Raw genomic sequence first — 17,929 nt, 5'->3', positions numbered from 1 at the left:
TTAATACACAGGGCGCTTCACCCACTGCCAGAGCTTGACAGGGAGGGAGCCATGATCCATCTTCCAATCGTCTGACAAGTTCATCTCACTCACCTCTCCTGCCCCAGCTCTTTCAGTTCCTTCTCATTTAAATCTTGAATATCTACTTGGGTGGTGAGTCTTACATTGTTTTTCTCGGTCCCTCCTTCCCAGGACCCTCCCCCCCGTGGACGCAGAGAGTCTGCAGATGGGACGGTTGGACAGCGACAGCGGTCTCCGAGGCAGGCAGTCCTGGGCTTAGGAAGTCCCCGAATGGCCAGTTCGGAGCCTCTGTGGGTAGCACTGTCCCGCGGGGAAAGCCGCCGCCAGCCCACAGCTCAGGGGCGCGAGTGGAAGAGCCACCCTGCAGCAGAGGTAACCCACAGGGACCGCGGCCAACGACGGCGGATGGGCGCACCAGAAGATAACGGGGTGACCGGGCTCAAACACGCGCCACGCCATCTCCGCCGGGCTTCCTTACCCTCCAACCGGTTGGCCCCGGCTAACCTCTCCGGTCTCGACAGTAGCTTCCGAAGTGACAGCCACGTGGACCGCGGGGGAATGGAACGTTGGGGCGGGGGCGGGGCTGGAAGAGCGCTCCGCCGGCGGAGAGGGACCCGCGCACGCGCGCCCGGGCGCCGGCTGCCAAGCGACGCCGCCGGGAGCGCGCACGCGACTGACGTCACGTGACGTTCGTCCAATGAGCGAGGGCTGAAGGGACGCGCCGTCCCGCCCCCTCCCGCCCCCTGCGGCCGCCGCCGCCGCCGCTGAAGCAGCCGCCTTCGGGAACGTCCGAGGAGCCGCGGGCGGCTGCAGCCTCGGGCATCGCGCGGCGCCGGCAGGAGCCGCCGGACGAGGCCCAGGGAGCAGCTCGTCCCGACCCCGCCGCCCGATGTCCTCAAGATGGAGGCAGCGGGGGCGGCGGCGTGAAGAAAGCCGCGCTGTGGGCGCGGGAGCGGTGGCCCGGGGCGTCCGGGCGGAGGCGGTGGCGGGATGGGGCTGCTGCTCATGATCCTGGCGTCGGCCGTGCTGGGCTCCTTCCTCACGCTCCTCACGCAGTTCCTGCTGCTGTACCGCAAGCAGCCCGAGCCGCCGCCGGACGAGGCCGCCCGCGCGCGCGACGGCTTCCGCTACATCAGGCCGGTGCCGGGCCTGGCCCTGCGGGAGTACCTTTATGGCGGCGGCGGGGCTGAGGAGCCCTCGGGCGCGCCCCCCGAGGCCGGCGCGACCCCGACCCCGACCCCGGAGACCCCCGCCCCGCCGACGCGGGAAACCTGCTACTTCCTCAACGCCACCATCCTGTTCCTGTTCCGGGAGCTGCGGGACACCGCGCTGGCCCGCCGCTGGGTCACCAAGAAGATCAAGGTGGAGTTCGAGGAGCTGCTGCAGACCAAGACGGCCGGGCGCCTGCTGGAGGGGCTGAGCCTGCGGGACGTGTTCCTGGGCGAGACCGTGCCCTTCATCAAGACCATCCGCCTCCTGCGGCCCGTGGTGCCTTCGGCCGCCGGCGAGCCCGACGGCCCCGAGGGCGAGGCGCTGCCCGCCGCCTCCCCGGAGGAGCTGGCCTTCGAGGCGGAGGTGGAGTACCACGGGGGTTTCCACCTGGCCATCGACGTGGACTTGGTCTTCGGCAAGTCCGCCTACCTGTTCGTCAAGCTGTCCCGGGTGGTGGGGAGGCTGCGCTTCGTCCTCACCCGCGTGCCGTTCACCCACTGGTTCTTCTCCTTCGTGGAGGACCCGCTGATCGACTTCGAGGTGCGCTCCCAGTTTGAAGGGCGGCCCATGCCCCAGCTCACCTCCATCATCGTCAACCAGCTCAAGAAAGTCATCAAGCGCAAGCACACGCTTCCGAGTTACAAGATCAGGTGAGGGGCGGGGGCGGGGGCCTCGCTGCGGGGGCCCGGGCTGGGGCTGCCTGCAGGGATCGGGAAGGGCCCGGGCTTCTCCCCAGCTCCCGCTGGTCCGGGGTCTCCCCAGCCCTGGGCAGAGCCCTAGATCAAGGCCATCGGCGCACGCCTTTTCCTGGAAAGGCACTACTATGGGCTAGAAACCCCTCTGCGTGTCCTCGGGCGCGCACGGTGCTGTCGGTGGGCGGAAGCAGCATATGGAGGGTGGAAGGGAAGTCAGGCCGCCCTCGTCCCCAGGAGTTGGCTCTGGGGCTGTTGAGAAACTATCTATGTGGTTGCTGCGTTAAGGCCACTTTGCAGCATCGCCTCAGCCACGTTGAGAAATTGTTCCTGGTCACAAAGTGCGGGCAGGAAGGATGTGCTGGTGCCCCAGACTGTTATGTTCGCCACTGGCAGGCCTCTTGCAGTGACAGCTTTCAGGGCAGAGGGTAGTGGCTTGTCCAGGAACGCGAGTTGGGATACGTATTGTCGTTCTCCGTTCATGTTGTCTGAATGTTACCTGCCCTTTGGGGATGGTTCTGTAGCACAGACCCACGCTCTGCCCCGCGTGTGTCACCCATGTGGCTGTGAGTTCCTCTCACAGGACCTGACTCACCCGCAGGTAGTATTTTCGTGCTAGGTAGTGATTTCTAACTTTTAAAGCTCCCCTGTTTCTGGTGGCTTAATTTTATATAGTATACTGTGTTGATTAATGTACAAGGTTTGTTTCTGTATTTGGTGTTTGGGGCTTTTTGTTTTGGTTTTTAATGCTCTAGAGAGAAGTGGAAAGGAAAAGGAAGTTTTGTAGGGCCACACTTTGGTCTGGAAAGGATTGTTGTTGTTGGAGTATAAAGTGTCATGCATGGCTATTTCTTCTAAAAAATGGCTGAATATTTAATTTCACTTTCTGTCCTTTAATTTTGTGTTCATTAAAATGTTTGACTTTTTTGGGTTTTGTCCTTTATCATAAAACTAGAGGCCCTGTGCATGAAATTTGTGCACAAGGGGAGGGGGAAAGGGAGAGGGTCCCTCATCCTGGCCTGCACCCTCTCACAATCCTGACCACTGGTTCCTAACCCACTCACCTGCCTCATCGACCCTAACAGCCTCTGCATCGGCCCCCACTGTGGGGGCTTCATCCAGGACATAGGAGTGACGGCGGAAGGTCCTCCACCTGTCCGGTCTAATTAGCATATTACCCTTTTATTATTATAGATTATGTCATCTGGTATTTGCCCTACCTAGTGCTGTTAGTGGAAGTTGCCTATTTCAATCTAGATCACTAATTTTCTATCAGTCTCAAGCATCAGTGGCCCAGTTAATTCAGAAATATTTTGTTTGGGTTTAGGATGGGTTATTGACTTGTGTATGTGGCAGATTTCCCTTACTAATTATGACTTGTTTCAGGCTAATAGCCCAGAGTAACAGCTTAAAACTAAAACGGTCGGGTAGCAGGAGAAGTTTACTATATTATGGAAATATTTCCATAGATTTGCAGAGGATAGTGAACTGATTGTTCACCGTGTTTGATTTCTTGTTCTGTGAAGTTGAACATAGTTTATGGAACCTGCTTTAAGCTCTGGAACATAAGTGACTAAATTATAAATGAGTTCTAGTGTTTAAGTAGTGAGAGGTTTATAGTGTGAGACTAGGAAAGTCATGAGAAAACTTTTTGCAGATTTTGATATTCTATCATAATGTTGATGCTGATATTTTCTGGGCAACTCAGGTAATAAAAAATTTGACTTATTATTTGGGGGTTATTTGCAGTATAGTCAGTATTTGACTTATTATTTGGGGGTTATTTGCAGAATAGGGTTTTTTTAAAACTTAGAATTCAGTTAAATCTGAAGGAAATTATGAGTAGGAGTTATGAAGCCATTAATAGTAGGTCTATTACTTTGAAGGAACTTTATCATCTATCATTGAATAGCCTCACCATTTGAAATGCAGCTAAATTGCTTTCATTTACTTTATCTGAAGGATTTTTAAAAAACAGCATGCATTTGGTTATATATATTTCAACTTTTAAACCTTAAACATTAAATGATCACCTCCAGAAATGTACACATTTGTGTTCTTTGTATTAGAAGGCATTTCAAAGATCAATCAGTAATTACTACACAGAATGTATTACTCAACCTGTAACTATTATTGTACACCTACTATGTGCTTATTGTTCTAGGTGCTGGGGCTTCAATACTAAACAGCCTCAACCTTTGTGGAGCTTGAATTAGCTATACTTAGTAAGATTTAAACTACAGTCTGATTGATGGGGTTGAAGTCACAAGGAAATTGATTTTAGTTTAGTAAGAGAAAAATATAGAAGTGTGAGGATAAAAAGGACTGTTTTGAGGAATGTTGAGATCTCTTGTCTGTGTAGCTGTTCTACCAGAAGTTTTTAAACTGGTGTTGTGGATGGATTCAAGTTTCAGCTAAGAGAATGAATTAAAACATATTTAAGATGTATAACAATTTTCATAATGAAAATTAAAGTATCTAGTGTTTATTCTTTTTTATAGATGAGGGAATAGTGCTCAGAGTAGTTAAATAACTTGCTTAAAGTCACACAGCTCTCAAGTGGTGAAATCCAGCTCTGATAAAACCAGGCTGCCTTTATCTTAAACTCTCCCACCTTGTTCACAAGGGATTACATCTTTGGGCACTGCCCCATATAGCATTTCTTTTTTAATCCAGCAGATTTTGTTTCCAAATAGAAGGTCTTGCTAGTTTATCCTTTCTAACCACCTAATCTACTTAGTAGAGGTAAAACAGTAAAGAAAATTGTACTGAGTCTTAGAATCCTTTGGCACTGTTATTATATATTATGTAACAGAAATAACTTGCCAATTAACATTGTTGTCACTGCTTCCCTCTGTTTGTTTTTCCATTTTCATGTTGTTAAAGGAAAGGTGGCCCATCAGGATGGCCAGTTCCTGATATCTCATCTAGAGATGCAAAGGAGCTCAACTGGTGCTAAGGACCCAGCTGATTGAGACTTCATTTTACCCAATTAACACAGTTTGTAAAACATTATATTTTTTTAAATGAGTTTTAATATGTATACATTTCTACATATCCCCTGGGGATCGGGCCTAAGCCAGCAAGTGGACATCCCCTGAGGGGTCCCAGACTGCGAGAGGGCACAGGCTGGGCTGAGGGACACACACCCGCCCGCCCCCCCCCCCCCCAGTGCACAAATTTTTGTGCACCGGGCCTCTAGTAGTTTATAGTTCCCACCTGCTTACTATGGTACTTGCCTGGCCTATCTTCATATAAACTTGAGACTCTTACTAAATGGAGAGCATTACTGTTGATAATCAGTTATAATTTTTACTCCTCTTTAAACATTATGTTTTTGAAGGAACTTGCATTGAGCATTTTTATTTACTTATTTATTTTTAAATATATTTTTATTTAATTTTAGAGATAGGCAGAGAGAGGGATAGAGAGATAGAAACATCAATGAAAGAGAAACATTGATCAGCTGCTTCTGCACATCTCTACTGGGGATCGAGCCCGAAACTTGGGCATATGCCCTGACCAGGAATCGAACCGTGACCTGGTTCATAGGTTGAAGTTCAACCACTGAGCAACACCAGCCAGTCTGAAGTTGTTTTTAAAAGTCATTTATTTTCATTAGCTACTTCCTGAAGACTACCAGTGCCTAGTGTTGGGGCAGGTATGGTGAAGGTGATAAAAATGGTTATAACACAGTTCATGCTTTCAATATGGTTAGTCTTTCTGGGGAAAACAAACAATTAAAGCTCATTAAAATGGCATTTGGATATATTTAAGACCTTCAGATATATGAGAAACAAGAAGAGCAGGGATCAGTATCTCTGCTAAGGCAAACCACCTGCTTACTATGTGTGGTATAATATTTTGTGACCTTAGGTTCCTTGGTGCCTAAATATAATCCAATAAATTTTTATTGCTGGTTTTACTTCTTGCAGGTTGGGTTTTCTTAAAGCTGGTTTGAATTATTGTGATTTAGGCATTTAAAACATTTAGATGGGAAATAATGAATTGATCAACTAAATCTTTGCTTTAGAAATTTGATTTACACATTGAAGGGAGAATAATTATGAGGGGACTGTTAGTTTCTAATCAGCAATATACAGGTCTGTTGGCTTTCTAAAAAAGCCCCCGTTTGTTCCTGAAAATAGCCAAAGGAGATTATTATAAAGTCAGTGGTATTGGAGGAACATGCCTGGTCAAACACTTAATATTGACTAACAAATATTACTAATGACCCTATATAATAAAAGGCTAATATGCAGATCGACTGAATGGTGGAAGGACCGGTTGCTATGATGTGCACTGGCCATCAGGGGGCAGACGCTCAATGCAGGAGCTGCCCCCTGGTGGTCAGTGCACTCCGACAGGGGGAACACTGCTTAGCCAGAAACTGGGCTCATGGCTGGTGAGCACAGCCTCCGTTGCAGGCTGGTGGTAAGTAGCAAGGGGTCCCAGACTGCAAGAGGGATGTCTGCCTGCTGGCGGACATCCCCCAGCGGTCCCGGATTGTGAGAGGGTGCAGGCTGGGCTGAGGGGACCCCCCCCCGCACCTCAGTGCACGAATGTCATGCACCGGGTCTCTAGTCTGTATAAGGCAGAGGCAAAGATAATAAAATCAGTTTCTAACTATATGCCCGATATGGTGTGGGCAGCTCCATGCACTTATTATCTTAATAGTTAAAACTACTGTGCAGGAGAGGTTGGTTATTTTTACAAATGTGGAAACGTGAGGCCTATAAGAGGTAAGTGACTTTCTGAAAGTCTCAAAAAAAAAGAAAAAAAAAAAAAGATCTTGACTCCCAAAGCCCATGCCGTCTTCTTTCTGCAGAAATAGGAGTTTGCACACAAGCTGGTGTTAGGACCACGAGTTAAGAATTATTTTTACATTTTTAAACTTTTACATTTAAAGTTGTTTAAAAGAGAAGAAGAATATGAGACAGACCATATGGATCCACAGATTCTAAAATATCTGGCCCTTTATAAAAAAGGTTTGCTAACCCTTGCTCTAAACTCTTTAATAAAACCCTAAAACAAAAAATTGTGCTTAAATGCCTACCAAAAAAGGAGCACATATGCATATATAATGAAAGGTACTCTTAAACCTTTTTTTGAGAGTTCTTTCTTTTTGAAAAGCTAATGAAAACTGGATACTCTGCAGGAAAATGCATAATGAAGTTTTCATTTAATTTCATGAAATTTATAGTCCCCTCAAAATCTGTCTAGGGTTCTTAGACTCCAGGTTGAGTAGTAAACAGAGACAGAAGGATTCAACTTTGTTGCCATACATCTAACTAACGCTAACATGCTAAACTAAAAACTAAGCTCTTCATAATTTTGCTGGTCTTTATAGAATGTATACAGGATTTGTGTAGCTCAGGCATTTCTTTTTTTATTATTATTAATTAAATCTTTATTGTTCAGATTATTACATTTGTTCCTCTTTTTTCCCCCCATAACTCCCCTCCACCCAGTTCCCACCCCACCCTCTTCCCTCACTCCCCACCCACTGTCCTCATCCATAGGTGCACGATTTTTGTCCAGTCTCTTCCCGCATCCTCCTCACCCCTTTCCCACCCAAGAATAGCCAGTCCACTCCCTTTCTATGCCCCTGATTCTATTATAATCACCAGTTCATTCTGTTCATCAGATTATTCACTTGATTTTCAGATTCACTTGTTGATAGATGTGTATTTGTTGTTCATAATTTGTATCTTTACCTTTTTCTTCTTCTTCCTCTTCTTAAAGGATACCTTACAGCATTTCATATAATACTGGTTTGGTGGTGATGAACTCCTTTAGGTTTTTCTTATCTGTGAAGCTCTAAAACCTCTCTGCCCCAAAAAGCGTGACCTGTCACGCCCACTCCCCCATTAAGATTCCCTATTGCATGCTGAGACATAGTGAATCAGTTGTTTGGTAGGAGTTTCTACCACTAAATACCTTGTTTAGAAGTTAAATACCCTACATTTCTTCCCATCACATTCTTCATTTTCTCAGAACAATGTCACCAGGAAACCAGTGCTGTTAAAACATTCCTTTGTTCTTTCCTAGAGTCAGGAACTAACAACTTTGGCATGGCATCAGAGCACATCACATTTCACTGGAAAGTCATAAAGCAACTACCTGATCATTGGCAGAAGTTTTACAGAGTAGTTTTTAAATCTCTCTTGCCACATTGCTAAGACTGGCATAAAACCACATACTTATTGTATTTGTACCAGGGAAGAATGAGGTGTGTTAATTATTTACCTTCAGATAAATAGAACTGCAGGTGCCAAGTAGAGACTGCCAGTACTAGAGAACAACTTCATTCTTTTGGGTTAAGGCTATAGAGAAGTACTTAAGTTGTCTATTCTGGTAATATAGCTTTGGAGTAATGTGTACCTGATTTCAGCACTATTAAGGCCTTATCTTCCCTTAGTCTAAGTGTCCATATCTATAAAATGGAAATATCTATCTAAAAGGGTGTAATAAATGTCTCATATATGAAACCTACTGAATAAATGTATCTTTCCTTTAGTACCTAATTGAATATACATATTTATTGATTATGCTACATTTGCCAGACATTTTTCTAGAGTTATTTCAGACACTTTACTAGATAGATGTTAGACATTAGCTTAGGTAATGTATTACAAATGTTTCCCTTTCAATGAGTGATAAGCTCATTGAAAAAATTCAGTTAGAAAATATGAAATATTAAAGTGAAAACTCTCTTGTAATGTCTTTAAAGGAAACTTAAATTTAGAGACTGTGCATCCATGTTTTTTCTAAATGTATTCTAATTTATTAAATTTACTAGGGGCCCGGTGCATGAAATTCGTGCACTGGGTGTGTGGGGGGGGGGGGTGGCTGTGTCCCTCAGCCCAGCCTGCCCCCTCTCACATACTGGGAGCCCTCAGGCGTTGACCCTCATCACCTTCCAATCGCAGGATCAGCCCCTTGCCCAGCCTGACACCTGGGCCAGAGGCGTCAGGCCTGGGCAGGGGACCCTCATTTCCCCCAATCACTGGTTCTGCCCCCAGCCCAGGCCTGATGCCTCTGGCCCAGGCGTCAGGCCTGGGCAGGGGACCCCCAGACCCCTCCGATTGCTGGCTCTGCCCCTTGCCCAGGCCTGACGCCTCCGCCAGAGGTGTCAGGCTTGGACAGGGGACCCCCATCTCCCCCCGATCACTGGCTCTGGCCCCCGCCCAGGCCTGATGCCTCGGCCAGAGGAGTTGACCCTCATCACCCTCCAATCACCAATCACCGGATTGGCCCCTTGACCAGGCCTCAGGCCTCCAGCAGAGGTGTCAGGCCTGGGCAGGGGACCCCCAGCTCCCCGCGGTTGCAGGCTCCACCCCTGCCCAGGCCTAAGGCCTCTGGCCTAGGCGTCCGGCCCGGGCAGCGGGGATCCGCAGCTGCAGCGGCCCCGTGATCGTGGGCTTCGCTTTAGGCCCAGGCAAGGGACCCCTAGCTCCCGGGACTGCCAGCTTCGACCGTGCCCAGCTCCCATCGCTGGCTCCACCCCTACTTCCTGCTATCACTGGCCAGGGCAGAAAAGGCACCTGATTCTCCGATCATGGCTGGGAGGCAGGGCAAAGGCGGCTCCAGGGCCGCCTTTGCCCTGACCCCCAGCTCTTAGCTCCCCCCTGGGTTTCTGATCACTGTCAGTGGCAGGGGGCTTCTTCCTGCTTTCCCTTTCGCCTCCCTGCATTGTGCCTACATATGCAAATTAACTGCCATCTTGTTGGCAGTTAACTGCCAATCTTAGTTGGCAGTTAATTTGCATATAGCCCTGATTAGCCAATGAAAAGGGTATCGCCGTACGCCAATTACCATTTTTCTCTTTTATTAGTGTAGATAAGAACAGAATCATAGTTGGTACCTTGCTTTTTATGTTAGTACTAGAGGCCCGGTGCATGAAATTTGTGCAGGGCGGGGGGGGGGGGGGTGGCGGGAGGGGTCCCTCAGCCCAGCCTGCCCCCACTCACAGTCCGGGAACCCTCAGAGGATGTCCTACTGATGGCTTAGGAGGCTCAGAGCAAGTGCCCTGTGCATGTGTGTGTGTCCACTGGGGGCCTGCCCCCACCTGCTCCATGGAGGCTCAGAGCAGGCGCCCTGTGTGTGTGTGTGTGTGTGTGCGCGTGTGTGCGTGTCTGTCCACATCCACCTGCTGGGGGCCTGCCCCCAGCCACACTGCAGAGGCTCAGAGCAGGCACCCCTCTGTGTTGATCTCTCAGGCTCCAGGCCACACCTGCATGTTTTCTCAGGCTCGGGTTGCGCCCGGCCCTTCCTACTGAGCTGGTCATGACCTTTAGGGAGTCCTGACCTCATTTGCATATATATATATATCTTGCTTTTTTTAAAACTGTATCTTGGGTTTTCTAAATATACCTACTTCATTTGTTTTAATAGGTACTTAGAATTACATTGATCAGAAATACCAGAAGTTAAACAATTTCTTGTTGATTGTTTTTCAGTTTCTCATTAATATAAATAATGATACCATAAACATTTTTCTGCCTATATCTTTGTGTAGATACTAGGTTTTTTCTTTTCAGATTTTTCAGGGTTTTTTTCTTTTTTTCTTTTTTGGTTAGGTTTTTGCAAATTTTATAATAGTATTTAGGAGCATAAAGAAGTTAAAAATGTAGTCCTCCCCTTTTTACTTTTATCCCCCTGAAAATGCTAAGTCTGAGGTATACACTTAACTCTACTCTGAAACACATATATACACAAGCTTCTTATATATATAGGAGGTGCCTCTCCCTCTATCCCACTCTCTCCATCTCCTCCTCCCTTTCTCCTTAATAATAAAGTGGGGGAACATAATATAAATGTGACCATCCAAAATGGGTCTGTAAGTATAACATGGACATTTCTCCAGCAATATGTATGGGTCTAATTCATTCACTGCTTTACTCCATTCCTGGCCATTGTAGTCTCTCTTTCTCTGATGTTGTCTTCTATACTCTTCCTCTCAGTCTATTCTGGCCTCCTTGGCTGTTCTCACACTCCAAGTGTGCACCCATCACAAGGCCTTTGCTAGTCCTTCTTCAGGAATGTTTCCCCACAGATAGCCAAGGAGCTCACCCCATCACTTTTCAGGTCCCTGCCTAAATATCACCTTTCAACTATAAAACACATTAGTACTTTATGTGCAGTCCCCCCCCAAGCTTTTTATTGGTCTATAATATATATGCATGTGCATGTGTGTTTGTGTGTGTATATACAGAAACTGCCCGAATCCCAAGTGTACACTTGATAAATTTTCACAAAGTGAATTCAGCCACATAACTGAAGTACTGGGACTTTGAGTTCAGGCTATCTAAAGAATACTCATATTCTTTAAATTTCTTAAACAAAATATATGAAACATATCTTATTTAACCTATTTTTTAAAAATATGTTTTTATTGATTTTAGAGAGAGAGGAAGGCAGAGGGAGAGAGATAGAAACATCGATTGGCTGCCTCCTACACAGCCCCCACTAAGGAGGAAGCCCAAAACCCAGGCACGTGTCCTGATCAGGAATCAAACCTGAGATCTCTTAGTTCAGGGTTGGATGCTTAACCACTGAGCCACATTGGCTGGGCTTATTTAACCTTTTAATGGTTTATGGTTGTCATAAAGACAGGTTGATGGTATGTAATACAGTTCTTATTGTAAAATGAGTACTGAAGAGGAGTGTCCTCCCCCTACACACGTGCACACACACATGCTGATTGAAGACTCCCATGGTTGACAATGCTGACTTCAAGGTCTGTGCGGCACCTATGAAGGCCTTCTCCCCTCCTCTCATTTCCACACACAAGCAAAAACAAAACATGAATGTGTTTGCAACCTTCTCTGACACTCCAGGAGCCTTGATTTTAAATTCCACATCCCTAGGAAAGGTCAGTATCGATAAACTGTAGGTAATACTTTCCTTGGACTAGTATAGAATAGCAATAAAACTTATTTTCACTGGTCTGGTGCATGATTACCAATTTTTATGTAATCAGCGGAAGGTATTTCTTTTTTATCTAATCATGGACATTGGGTATTTATGCCCATGATTTCTTCATGAATTGTATGGAGAATGAAGCTGATGATATGGTAGATGGAGTACTGAAATGTCTGCGCTTTGATTTGCATTCTATTGGTAAAAGAGCTAGAAAATTTCCCTCTTCCTAGCATAATTAGTTCTTGATGGTATGTACTTAAAAATAAAAATGCTGTGATTAGCACGGAAAAAAAGTGTTTTCGTTGGGTTTATTATTTTTTATTAGGTACCTGTTAGGTGTACTTGGTTTGTTGGTAAGGTATATGCCATTTAGAGCAGGTATGTGTGACCTAAGTATATTTACAAATTGGTATTTCTTTTAGGATCAACTCTATATTCTACCTATATAATTTGTATAAGTGACTACTATTTATTTTTCTGTAAAACCTTAAATAGCAATAACAGGGAGATATAATTTCTGTTTAGTAGCTGGCTACAAGAATATATTTTGAAAAGCAACTGTATTGTTTTTAGATACAACTATTTCATACAGATATCAATATCTACAAAATAGCGTATCTGCTGTTTGTGTTACATGCCAATTTGCACTCAGTAATCAGTTGTTCCTGAATGCCAGATTATACACATACTCATTACTAGGGACGATTGTGGTTGCTGACTACACAGTCTTGCTAGCTCTTAGTCATTTAAACAAGTAAATAATTCAAAGCTTTTAGTTCTGTGAAACTTGCTGAGGTTAAAGTAAGAGTTATTCTATTATAGTTAATTTCATTGTATTTTTATAATGCATTGAAAATCTTATTTTGTCCTCACCATTAAATATAATATTTTCTGTAAAATTTAGGACAGGTGATGTCTGGTTTATTTTAATATTTGAAAAGGTTATCAGTTCTCAGTATTTAGCTTTAGATTTTAATCAGGACTAGAATTGCAAACTCTTGACATAGAAGAATTTAAAATATGTTTGTAGCCAAATTATGTGTCTAAATTATGGGCCATTTTTTAGTAAATTGCGTACTTAAAATATTTAGATAAATTACTCAAAATATTTGAAATTTTTAGTACTATAGAGTTAGAATTTGGACTCAGTTATCCCAAGATTCCTGTCAGTCAACAGACTCTATGATAATTGTTGGAGCCTTGGGGATACTCTATGCTCTTAAGGTTTCCCTTGAAAGTAATTCAGTCTCTTGCCCTGAAACAATAGGATTATATCATGAGGAACTTCAGCTTTATTCCTGGAATTACTATTGATTTGTTGATTTAGTGTATCCTTGGACAAATTGTGCAACTTATTATTTTTGAGACTGAGTAAAAATCTAAAGCTGTTAAAGTTCTTAGAGAAAATAATTATGTAAATGTAAGGTAGTGTTATTCACTTCTTTTTTACTTTTGCATAGGTCAAATGCAGGAATTTTTTGCAAATATGCAGGTACAAATCATCTTTAAAATATTTTCGTTTAATAAGTTCGACTTTAGGTAATTAAAAACTAAGAGAAGCAGAGATACTAGTACAAATAAAATTAAAAATCATTTAACTTAAGAAGGTGCTTTGTTACTTTTATTTGGCTAGAGGAGAAAGTTGGACAGTTAAAGTATTAACTTTTTCTCATTTCTCTTGTTCAGATCTTTTGCTGTTCCTTACCTAATACCTAGAATGGAGTTCTTGTCCATTTGGTACATTTAACTGGCTTTAGAAGACCAGTCCTCTGTATTATATACTTTATTGTTCATTGTCTTTACCATAGTAGGGAGGTAATACTTTTGTCTTAAGATGTTTTCTCTTCATCCACTAGACTTCAGAAGAGATTCCGTTTACTGAGTAAATGTTTGATATCGTCTTTGTCACTGGGCACTGTTCTAAAGAAAATTAGTGCTGAGAGGGAATAAATGATATACTTAAAGTAAGATTAATAGGTTACGCCGAAACCGGTTTGGCTCAGTGGATAGAGCGTCGGCTTGCGGACTGAGAGGTCCCAGGTTCGATTCCGGTCAAGGGCATGTACCTGGGTTGCGGGCACATCTCCAGTGGGAGATGTGCAGGAGGCAGCTGATCGATGTTTCTCTCTCATCGATGTTTCTGACTCTCTATCTCTCTCCCTTTCTCTCTGTAAAAAATCAATAAAATATATTAAAAAAATAAAAAGATTAATAGGTTACAACTTTGAACTTAAGAATTGCCATAGCTAAGACTTGGTACGTCAATGGTTTCCAAAAGTGTGGCTTGGGGATTCTGTTGGATCTCCAAGACCCTTGGGCTTGGGTGTCTACCAAGTCAAAACTATTCTCATAATTATACAAAAATATTATCTGCCTTTTCATTCTCTCACAAGTGTACGTTGGAGTTTTCCAGGAGTTAAATGATGTGTACTTATATTATCATCCTGGTGGCTAATGGGATGTGAGCTTATGTTGTTATTATGTTTAAAAGTGCTATCATTTAAAATTTCTAATGTGGTAAATATTTCTATATATAAAAGACTGATATGCTAAGTGTCCAACCGTTTGACCAGTTGTTATGACACGCACTGACCACCAGGGGGCAGACGCTCAATGCAGGAGCTGCCCCCTGGTGGTCAGTGTGCTCCCACAGGGGGAGTGCCACTCAGCCAGAAGTCAGGCTCACTGCTGGCAAGCGCAGTGGCGGTGGTGGGAGCCTCTCCTGCCTCTGCTGCAGCACTAAGGATATCTGACTGCTTGCTTAGGCCCCCTCCCCCTGTCAGTCAAACGCGGGCCCCCCCCCCCCCACCCCCCCAAGGGTTCCTGGACTGTGAGAGGGCGCAGGCTGGGCTAAGGGACTCCTTCCCTCCCTGCCTCCAGAGGGTGCAGGCCAGGCTGAGGGACTTCCTCCCCCCCCCCCCCCCAAGTTCATGAATTTCATGTACGGGGCCTCTAGTGATAATAACCCAAATAAACAATGGCTCTTTGGAGTCCTTACTACTTTCTAAAAATGTATAGTGATTCTGTGAACAAAGTATTTGAGAACTGGTCTAACTTGAAATTTACTTATTTTTACTATATGTAAAAGAGGTGCTCCTGTTGCCTCACTTGCCAAGTCAGCTTTCATAAATATTAGATACATAATTTTCAGTTGATTTATAGTATTGCTTGTATACCTTGGTGTTGTAAGGAGCACAAGGTTGCATATTTCAGTGCAGTTTGACTGTACCACTTACTATGTGATCATGGAAAGCCACTTCAACTTCCTCTTAGTTTCTTTATATATAAAATAAGTCTGTACATTGTTATGAGTCATGAGAATCGGGGGTATGAAAGTATGTAATTTACAGAACTGTATAAAGTGGCAATTTTTATATTCACTTATTTAAAGGCATGTGTTGGAGGAGCTGGTAAAGAGGAATAGAAGGAATTTGGATTTGAAAACAGTTCTCATGGTTCTGTTCCCCCTCCCCTCTATTTTTTTTTTAAATTTTGTGAAAACTGAGAATTTAATTTAATTGATCATAGGCTATGGTCAGAGGCCCTCATGTGATTGGGTCATGCTGAAAATAAAGAGATATGAGATTTATCAGATATGGTCAAGAGAATTACTTTGGTTCCCTAAGCAACTCATTTGATACTTTATCTCTAGAGCACAGGCTATCAGTTAACATTGACTCACCTTTGAGTCACCAGCTATTAAGTTCTGTTATGAGGACCTGCAGCCCTATTATCACTCTTTTGTTCAGCGTTTATGTAAAACCACTTCAGAAAATTGTGAAGCATTTTAGATATTATTCTATGCAGAATTAGGAGTTAAAAGTGGACATTTCTTATTAATTAGAGGATATATGAGAGAGTTGGGGTGAGGTTTTTTGTAGCAGTATTTGCTATCCTTGTTCTTAGTTTAATAACTATTGTGGGATACTTTTTTCTCCTTAGGAGTACAGAAATTAAAATCATTCTCCCAAGTATGGACTTTGTCAGCATAGTGCACACCAAGGAATTCCGTAAATAGAACAATTCTCCATTGGTTTCTGTAAGTCAGTTTCTTAATATTCAGTTTAATGTAATCCTTAGTTATAAAGCTTAATGGCTCAGGTACTAAGGTGATAATTAGGGCAGGGAGGCATATTGCCTATTGTTAATTTGATATCCTCACAAAGAACACAATTTTTAAAAATTAAATAGTATGGTGACTGAAATTATGCCCATGTGGAATCTGAAATCTGAGGAAGACAGACAGCTATAACCTTGAGCATCATACATGGTGAATGCTGAGTTCTGAAACAATTCTTTGTGGAAGGGAAGGCATTTGCTGCCTAACATGTCTCTAGGAGACCAGCCTTAAAATAGATAAATGGAAAGTGTGATAGGAAATATTTCTAGAGCACCCCACTGTACCAAATGCTTATATGAACTTTCTCATCTAATCTATAATAATAAAACCATAATATGCTAATTAGACCGGACAGCCAAACGACCTTCCAGACGTCATTCTGGATGACATGGTGGCAGGGGCCGAGGCAGAGGCGGTTAGGGGCGATCAGGCTGGAAGGCGAGCAGTTAGGGGTGATCAGGCAGGCAGGCAGGTGGTTAGGGGCGATCAGGCAGGCAGGTGAGTGTTTAGGGGAGATCAGGCAGGCAGGCAGAGTGGTTAGGGGCAATCAGGCAGGCAGGTGAGTGGTTAGGGGCAATCAGGCAGGCAGGCAGAGGGGCTAGGGGCCATCAGGCAGGCATGCAGAATGGTTAGGGGCAATCAGGCAGCCAGGCAGGCAAGCAGTTAGGAGCCAGCAGTCCTGGATTGCGAGAGGGATGTTTGACCATTGGTTTAGGCCCGATCCCGCAGGGATCCCTCTGGAATCAGGCCTAAACTGGCAGACATGCCCTGTGGGGTCCCAGATTGGGAGAGGGTGCATCTGGGCTGAGGTTCCCCGCCCCCCTGAATGAATTTGGTGCACCGGGTCTCTAGTCCTTATAATAACTACCTTCTACAGATGAATAAACTGAAGCTTTCAAAGTCCAAATAGCTTGCCCAGGGTCTCAAAGCTAGTAAGTGTTAGAACCAAAATTCAAAACCAAGTACTGACTCTAAAATGTGTGTGCTTAACACTTCTTTAAATTGCCTTGTCATGTAATTCTGACCACAGCACTGTGAGGTAGAGGTGTAATTAGTATCCTCCTTTTGTATATAAGGAAACTGAGGCTTAAAGTCAGAATATATTTGAGGTCATATTGCTGGGAGGCAGCAGAATGGGATTCCAAGCTCAGCTGTTTAATTTCAGAGTCTGCTGTTAACCACCGTTCAGTACCTATCATGTGTTTCTTTCCTCCTGCATTTCACAATTTAGTTGAGAGGAAGGGGTGGTCTGGGAGAACTAGAGAGAGACAGGAATGTAAACAGGGTGATTGGTGGCATAATAGAAATGTGTATGAAGTGCTTTTAGAACACAGAGGGAGCAATTACCAGATGGTAGAGAAGGGGGGACAGTTTACAAAGAGGGGTGACTGAAATAGAACTTGAACAGTGAAAAGAGCTTACCATGTAGGGCTAGTTACGGAATCAGAGTGGTTAGCAGGCAGTCTCTTAGGAGAAATAATACAACAGTACTAACCTTAGTAAGCATGGAGGAGCTTGGTGTATTAATTATCTTTTTAATGTAATAACAATTGAATTGTCTAAGTAAAATTGAACATTTGAAATTTAGACTCATGGTTTACTAATACATATAGGAAATTAAGAGTATTTTGAACCACTGATACTTTGTGTTTTTTTATAGCTTACATCTAGTTTTGTATTGGTGTACTGTACTTTCCATAATAATGTGCATGATAAAATTATGGCTAATTGAGGTTTTGTATTATATTTAAATGCAGCAGAGGAACTCATTATTTAAAGGAATACTGAGATGCCTCTAAAGAACAATAAATGAAGAAACATTTTGATCACCTGATTGATTCGGTTTATATATTTGGTTTAGGAAATTTTGGAGCACAATTATGTGTGCTAGTTTCTTATGTGAGACTGAAAGGCAGAAACCACACAGACCTCCCAATTCCCTGTTTATAGCTGCCTG

The 17,929-nt window shown here is 44.0% G+C and overlaps 1 protein-coding gene across 2 annotated transcripts in view; it reads left to right on the top strand.

The window, feature by feature from the left end:
• Positions 1-756: 756 nt before the first annotated feature.
• Positions 757-17,929, top strand: part of PDZD8 (PDZ domain containing 8) — a 64,435-nt gene continuing 47,262 nt past the window's right edge. Inside the window, exon 1 of one of the 2 annotated variants that reach the window (XM_059661555.1) lies at positions 757-1,883. In XM_059661555.1, the coding sequence (XP_059517538.1) occupies positions 1,012-1,883 (872 nt within the window). In that variant the 5' untranslated portion in view covers positions 757-1,011. The remainder of the gene's footprint in view (positions 1,884-17,929) is intronic. The other variant, XM_059661554.1, reaches the window with a different exon arrangement.

Source organism: Myotis daubentonii, chromosome 13, assembly GCF_963259705.1.
Source record: "Myotis daubentonii chromosome 13, mMyoDau2.1, whole genome shotgun sequence".
Classification (NCBI taxonomy): Eukaryota; Metazoa; Chordata; class Mammalia; order Chiroptera; family Vespertilionidae; genus Myotis; species Myotis daubentonii.
Note: the sequence above shows the minus strand (reverse complement) of the source record. Positions and strands in the feature narration are given on the sequence as shown.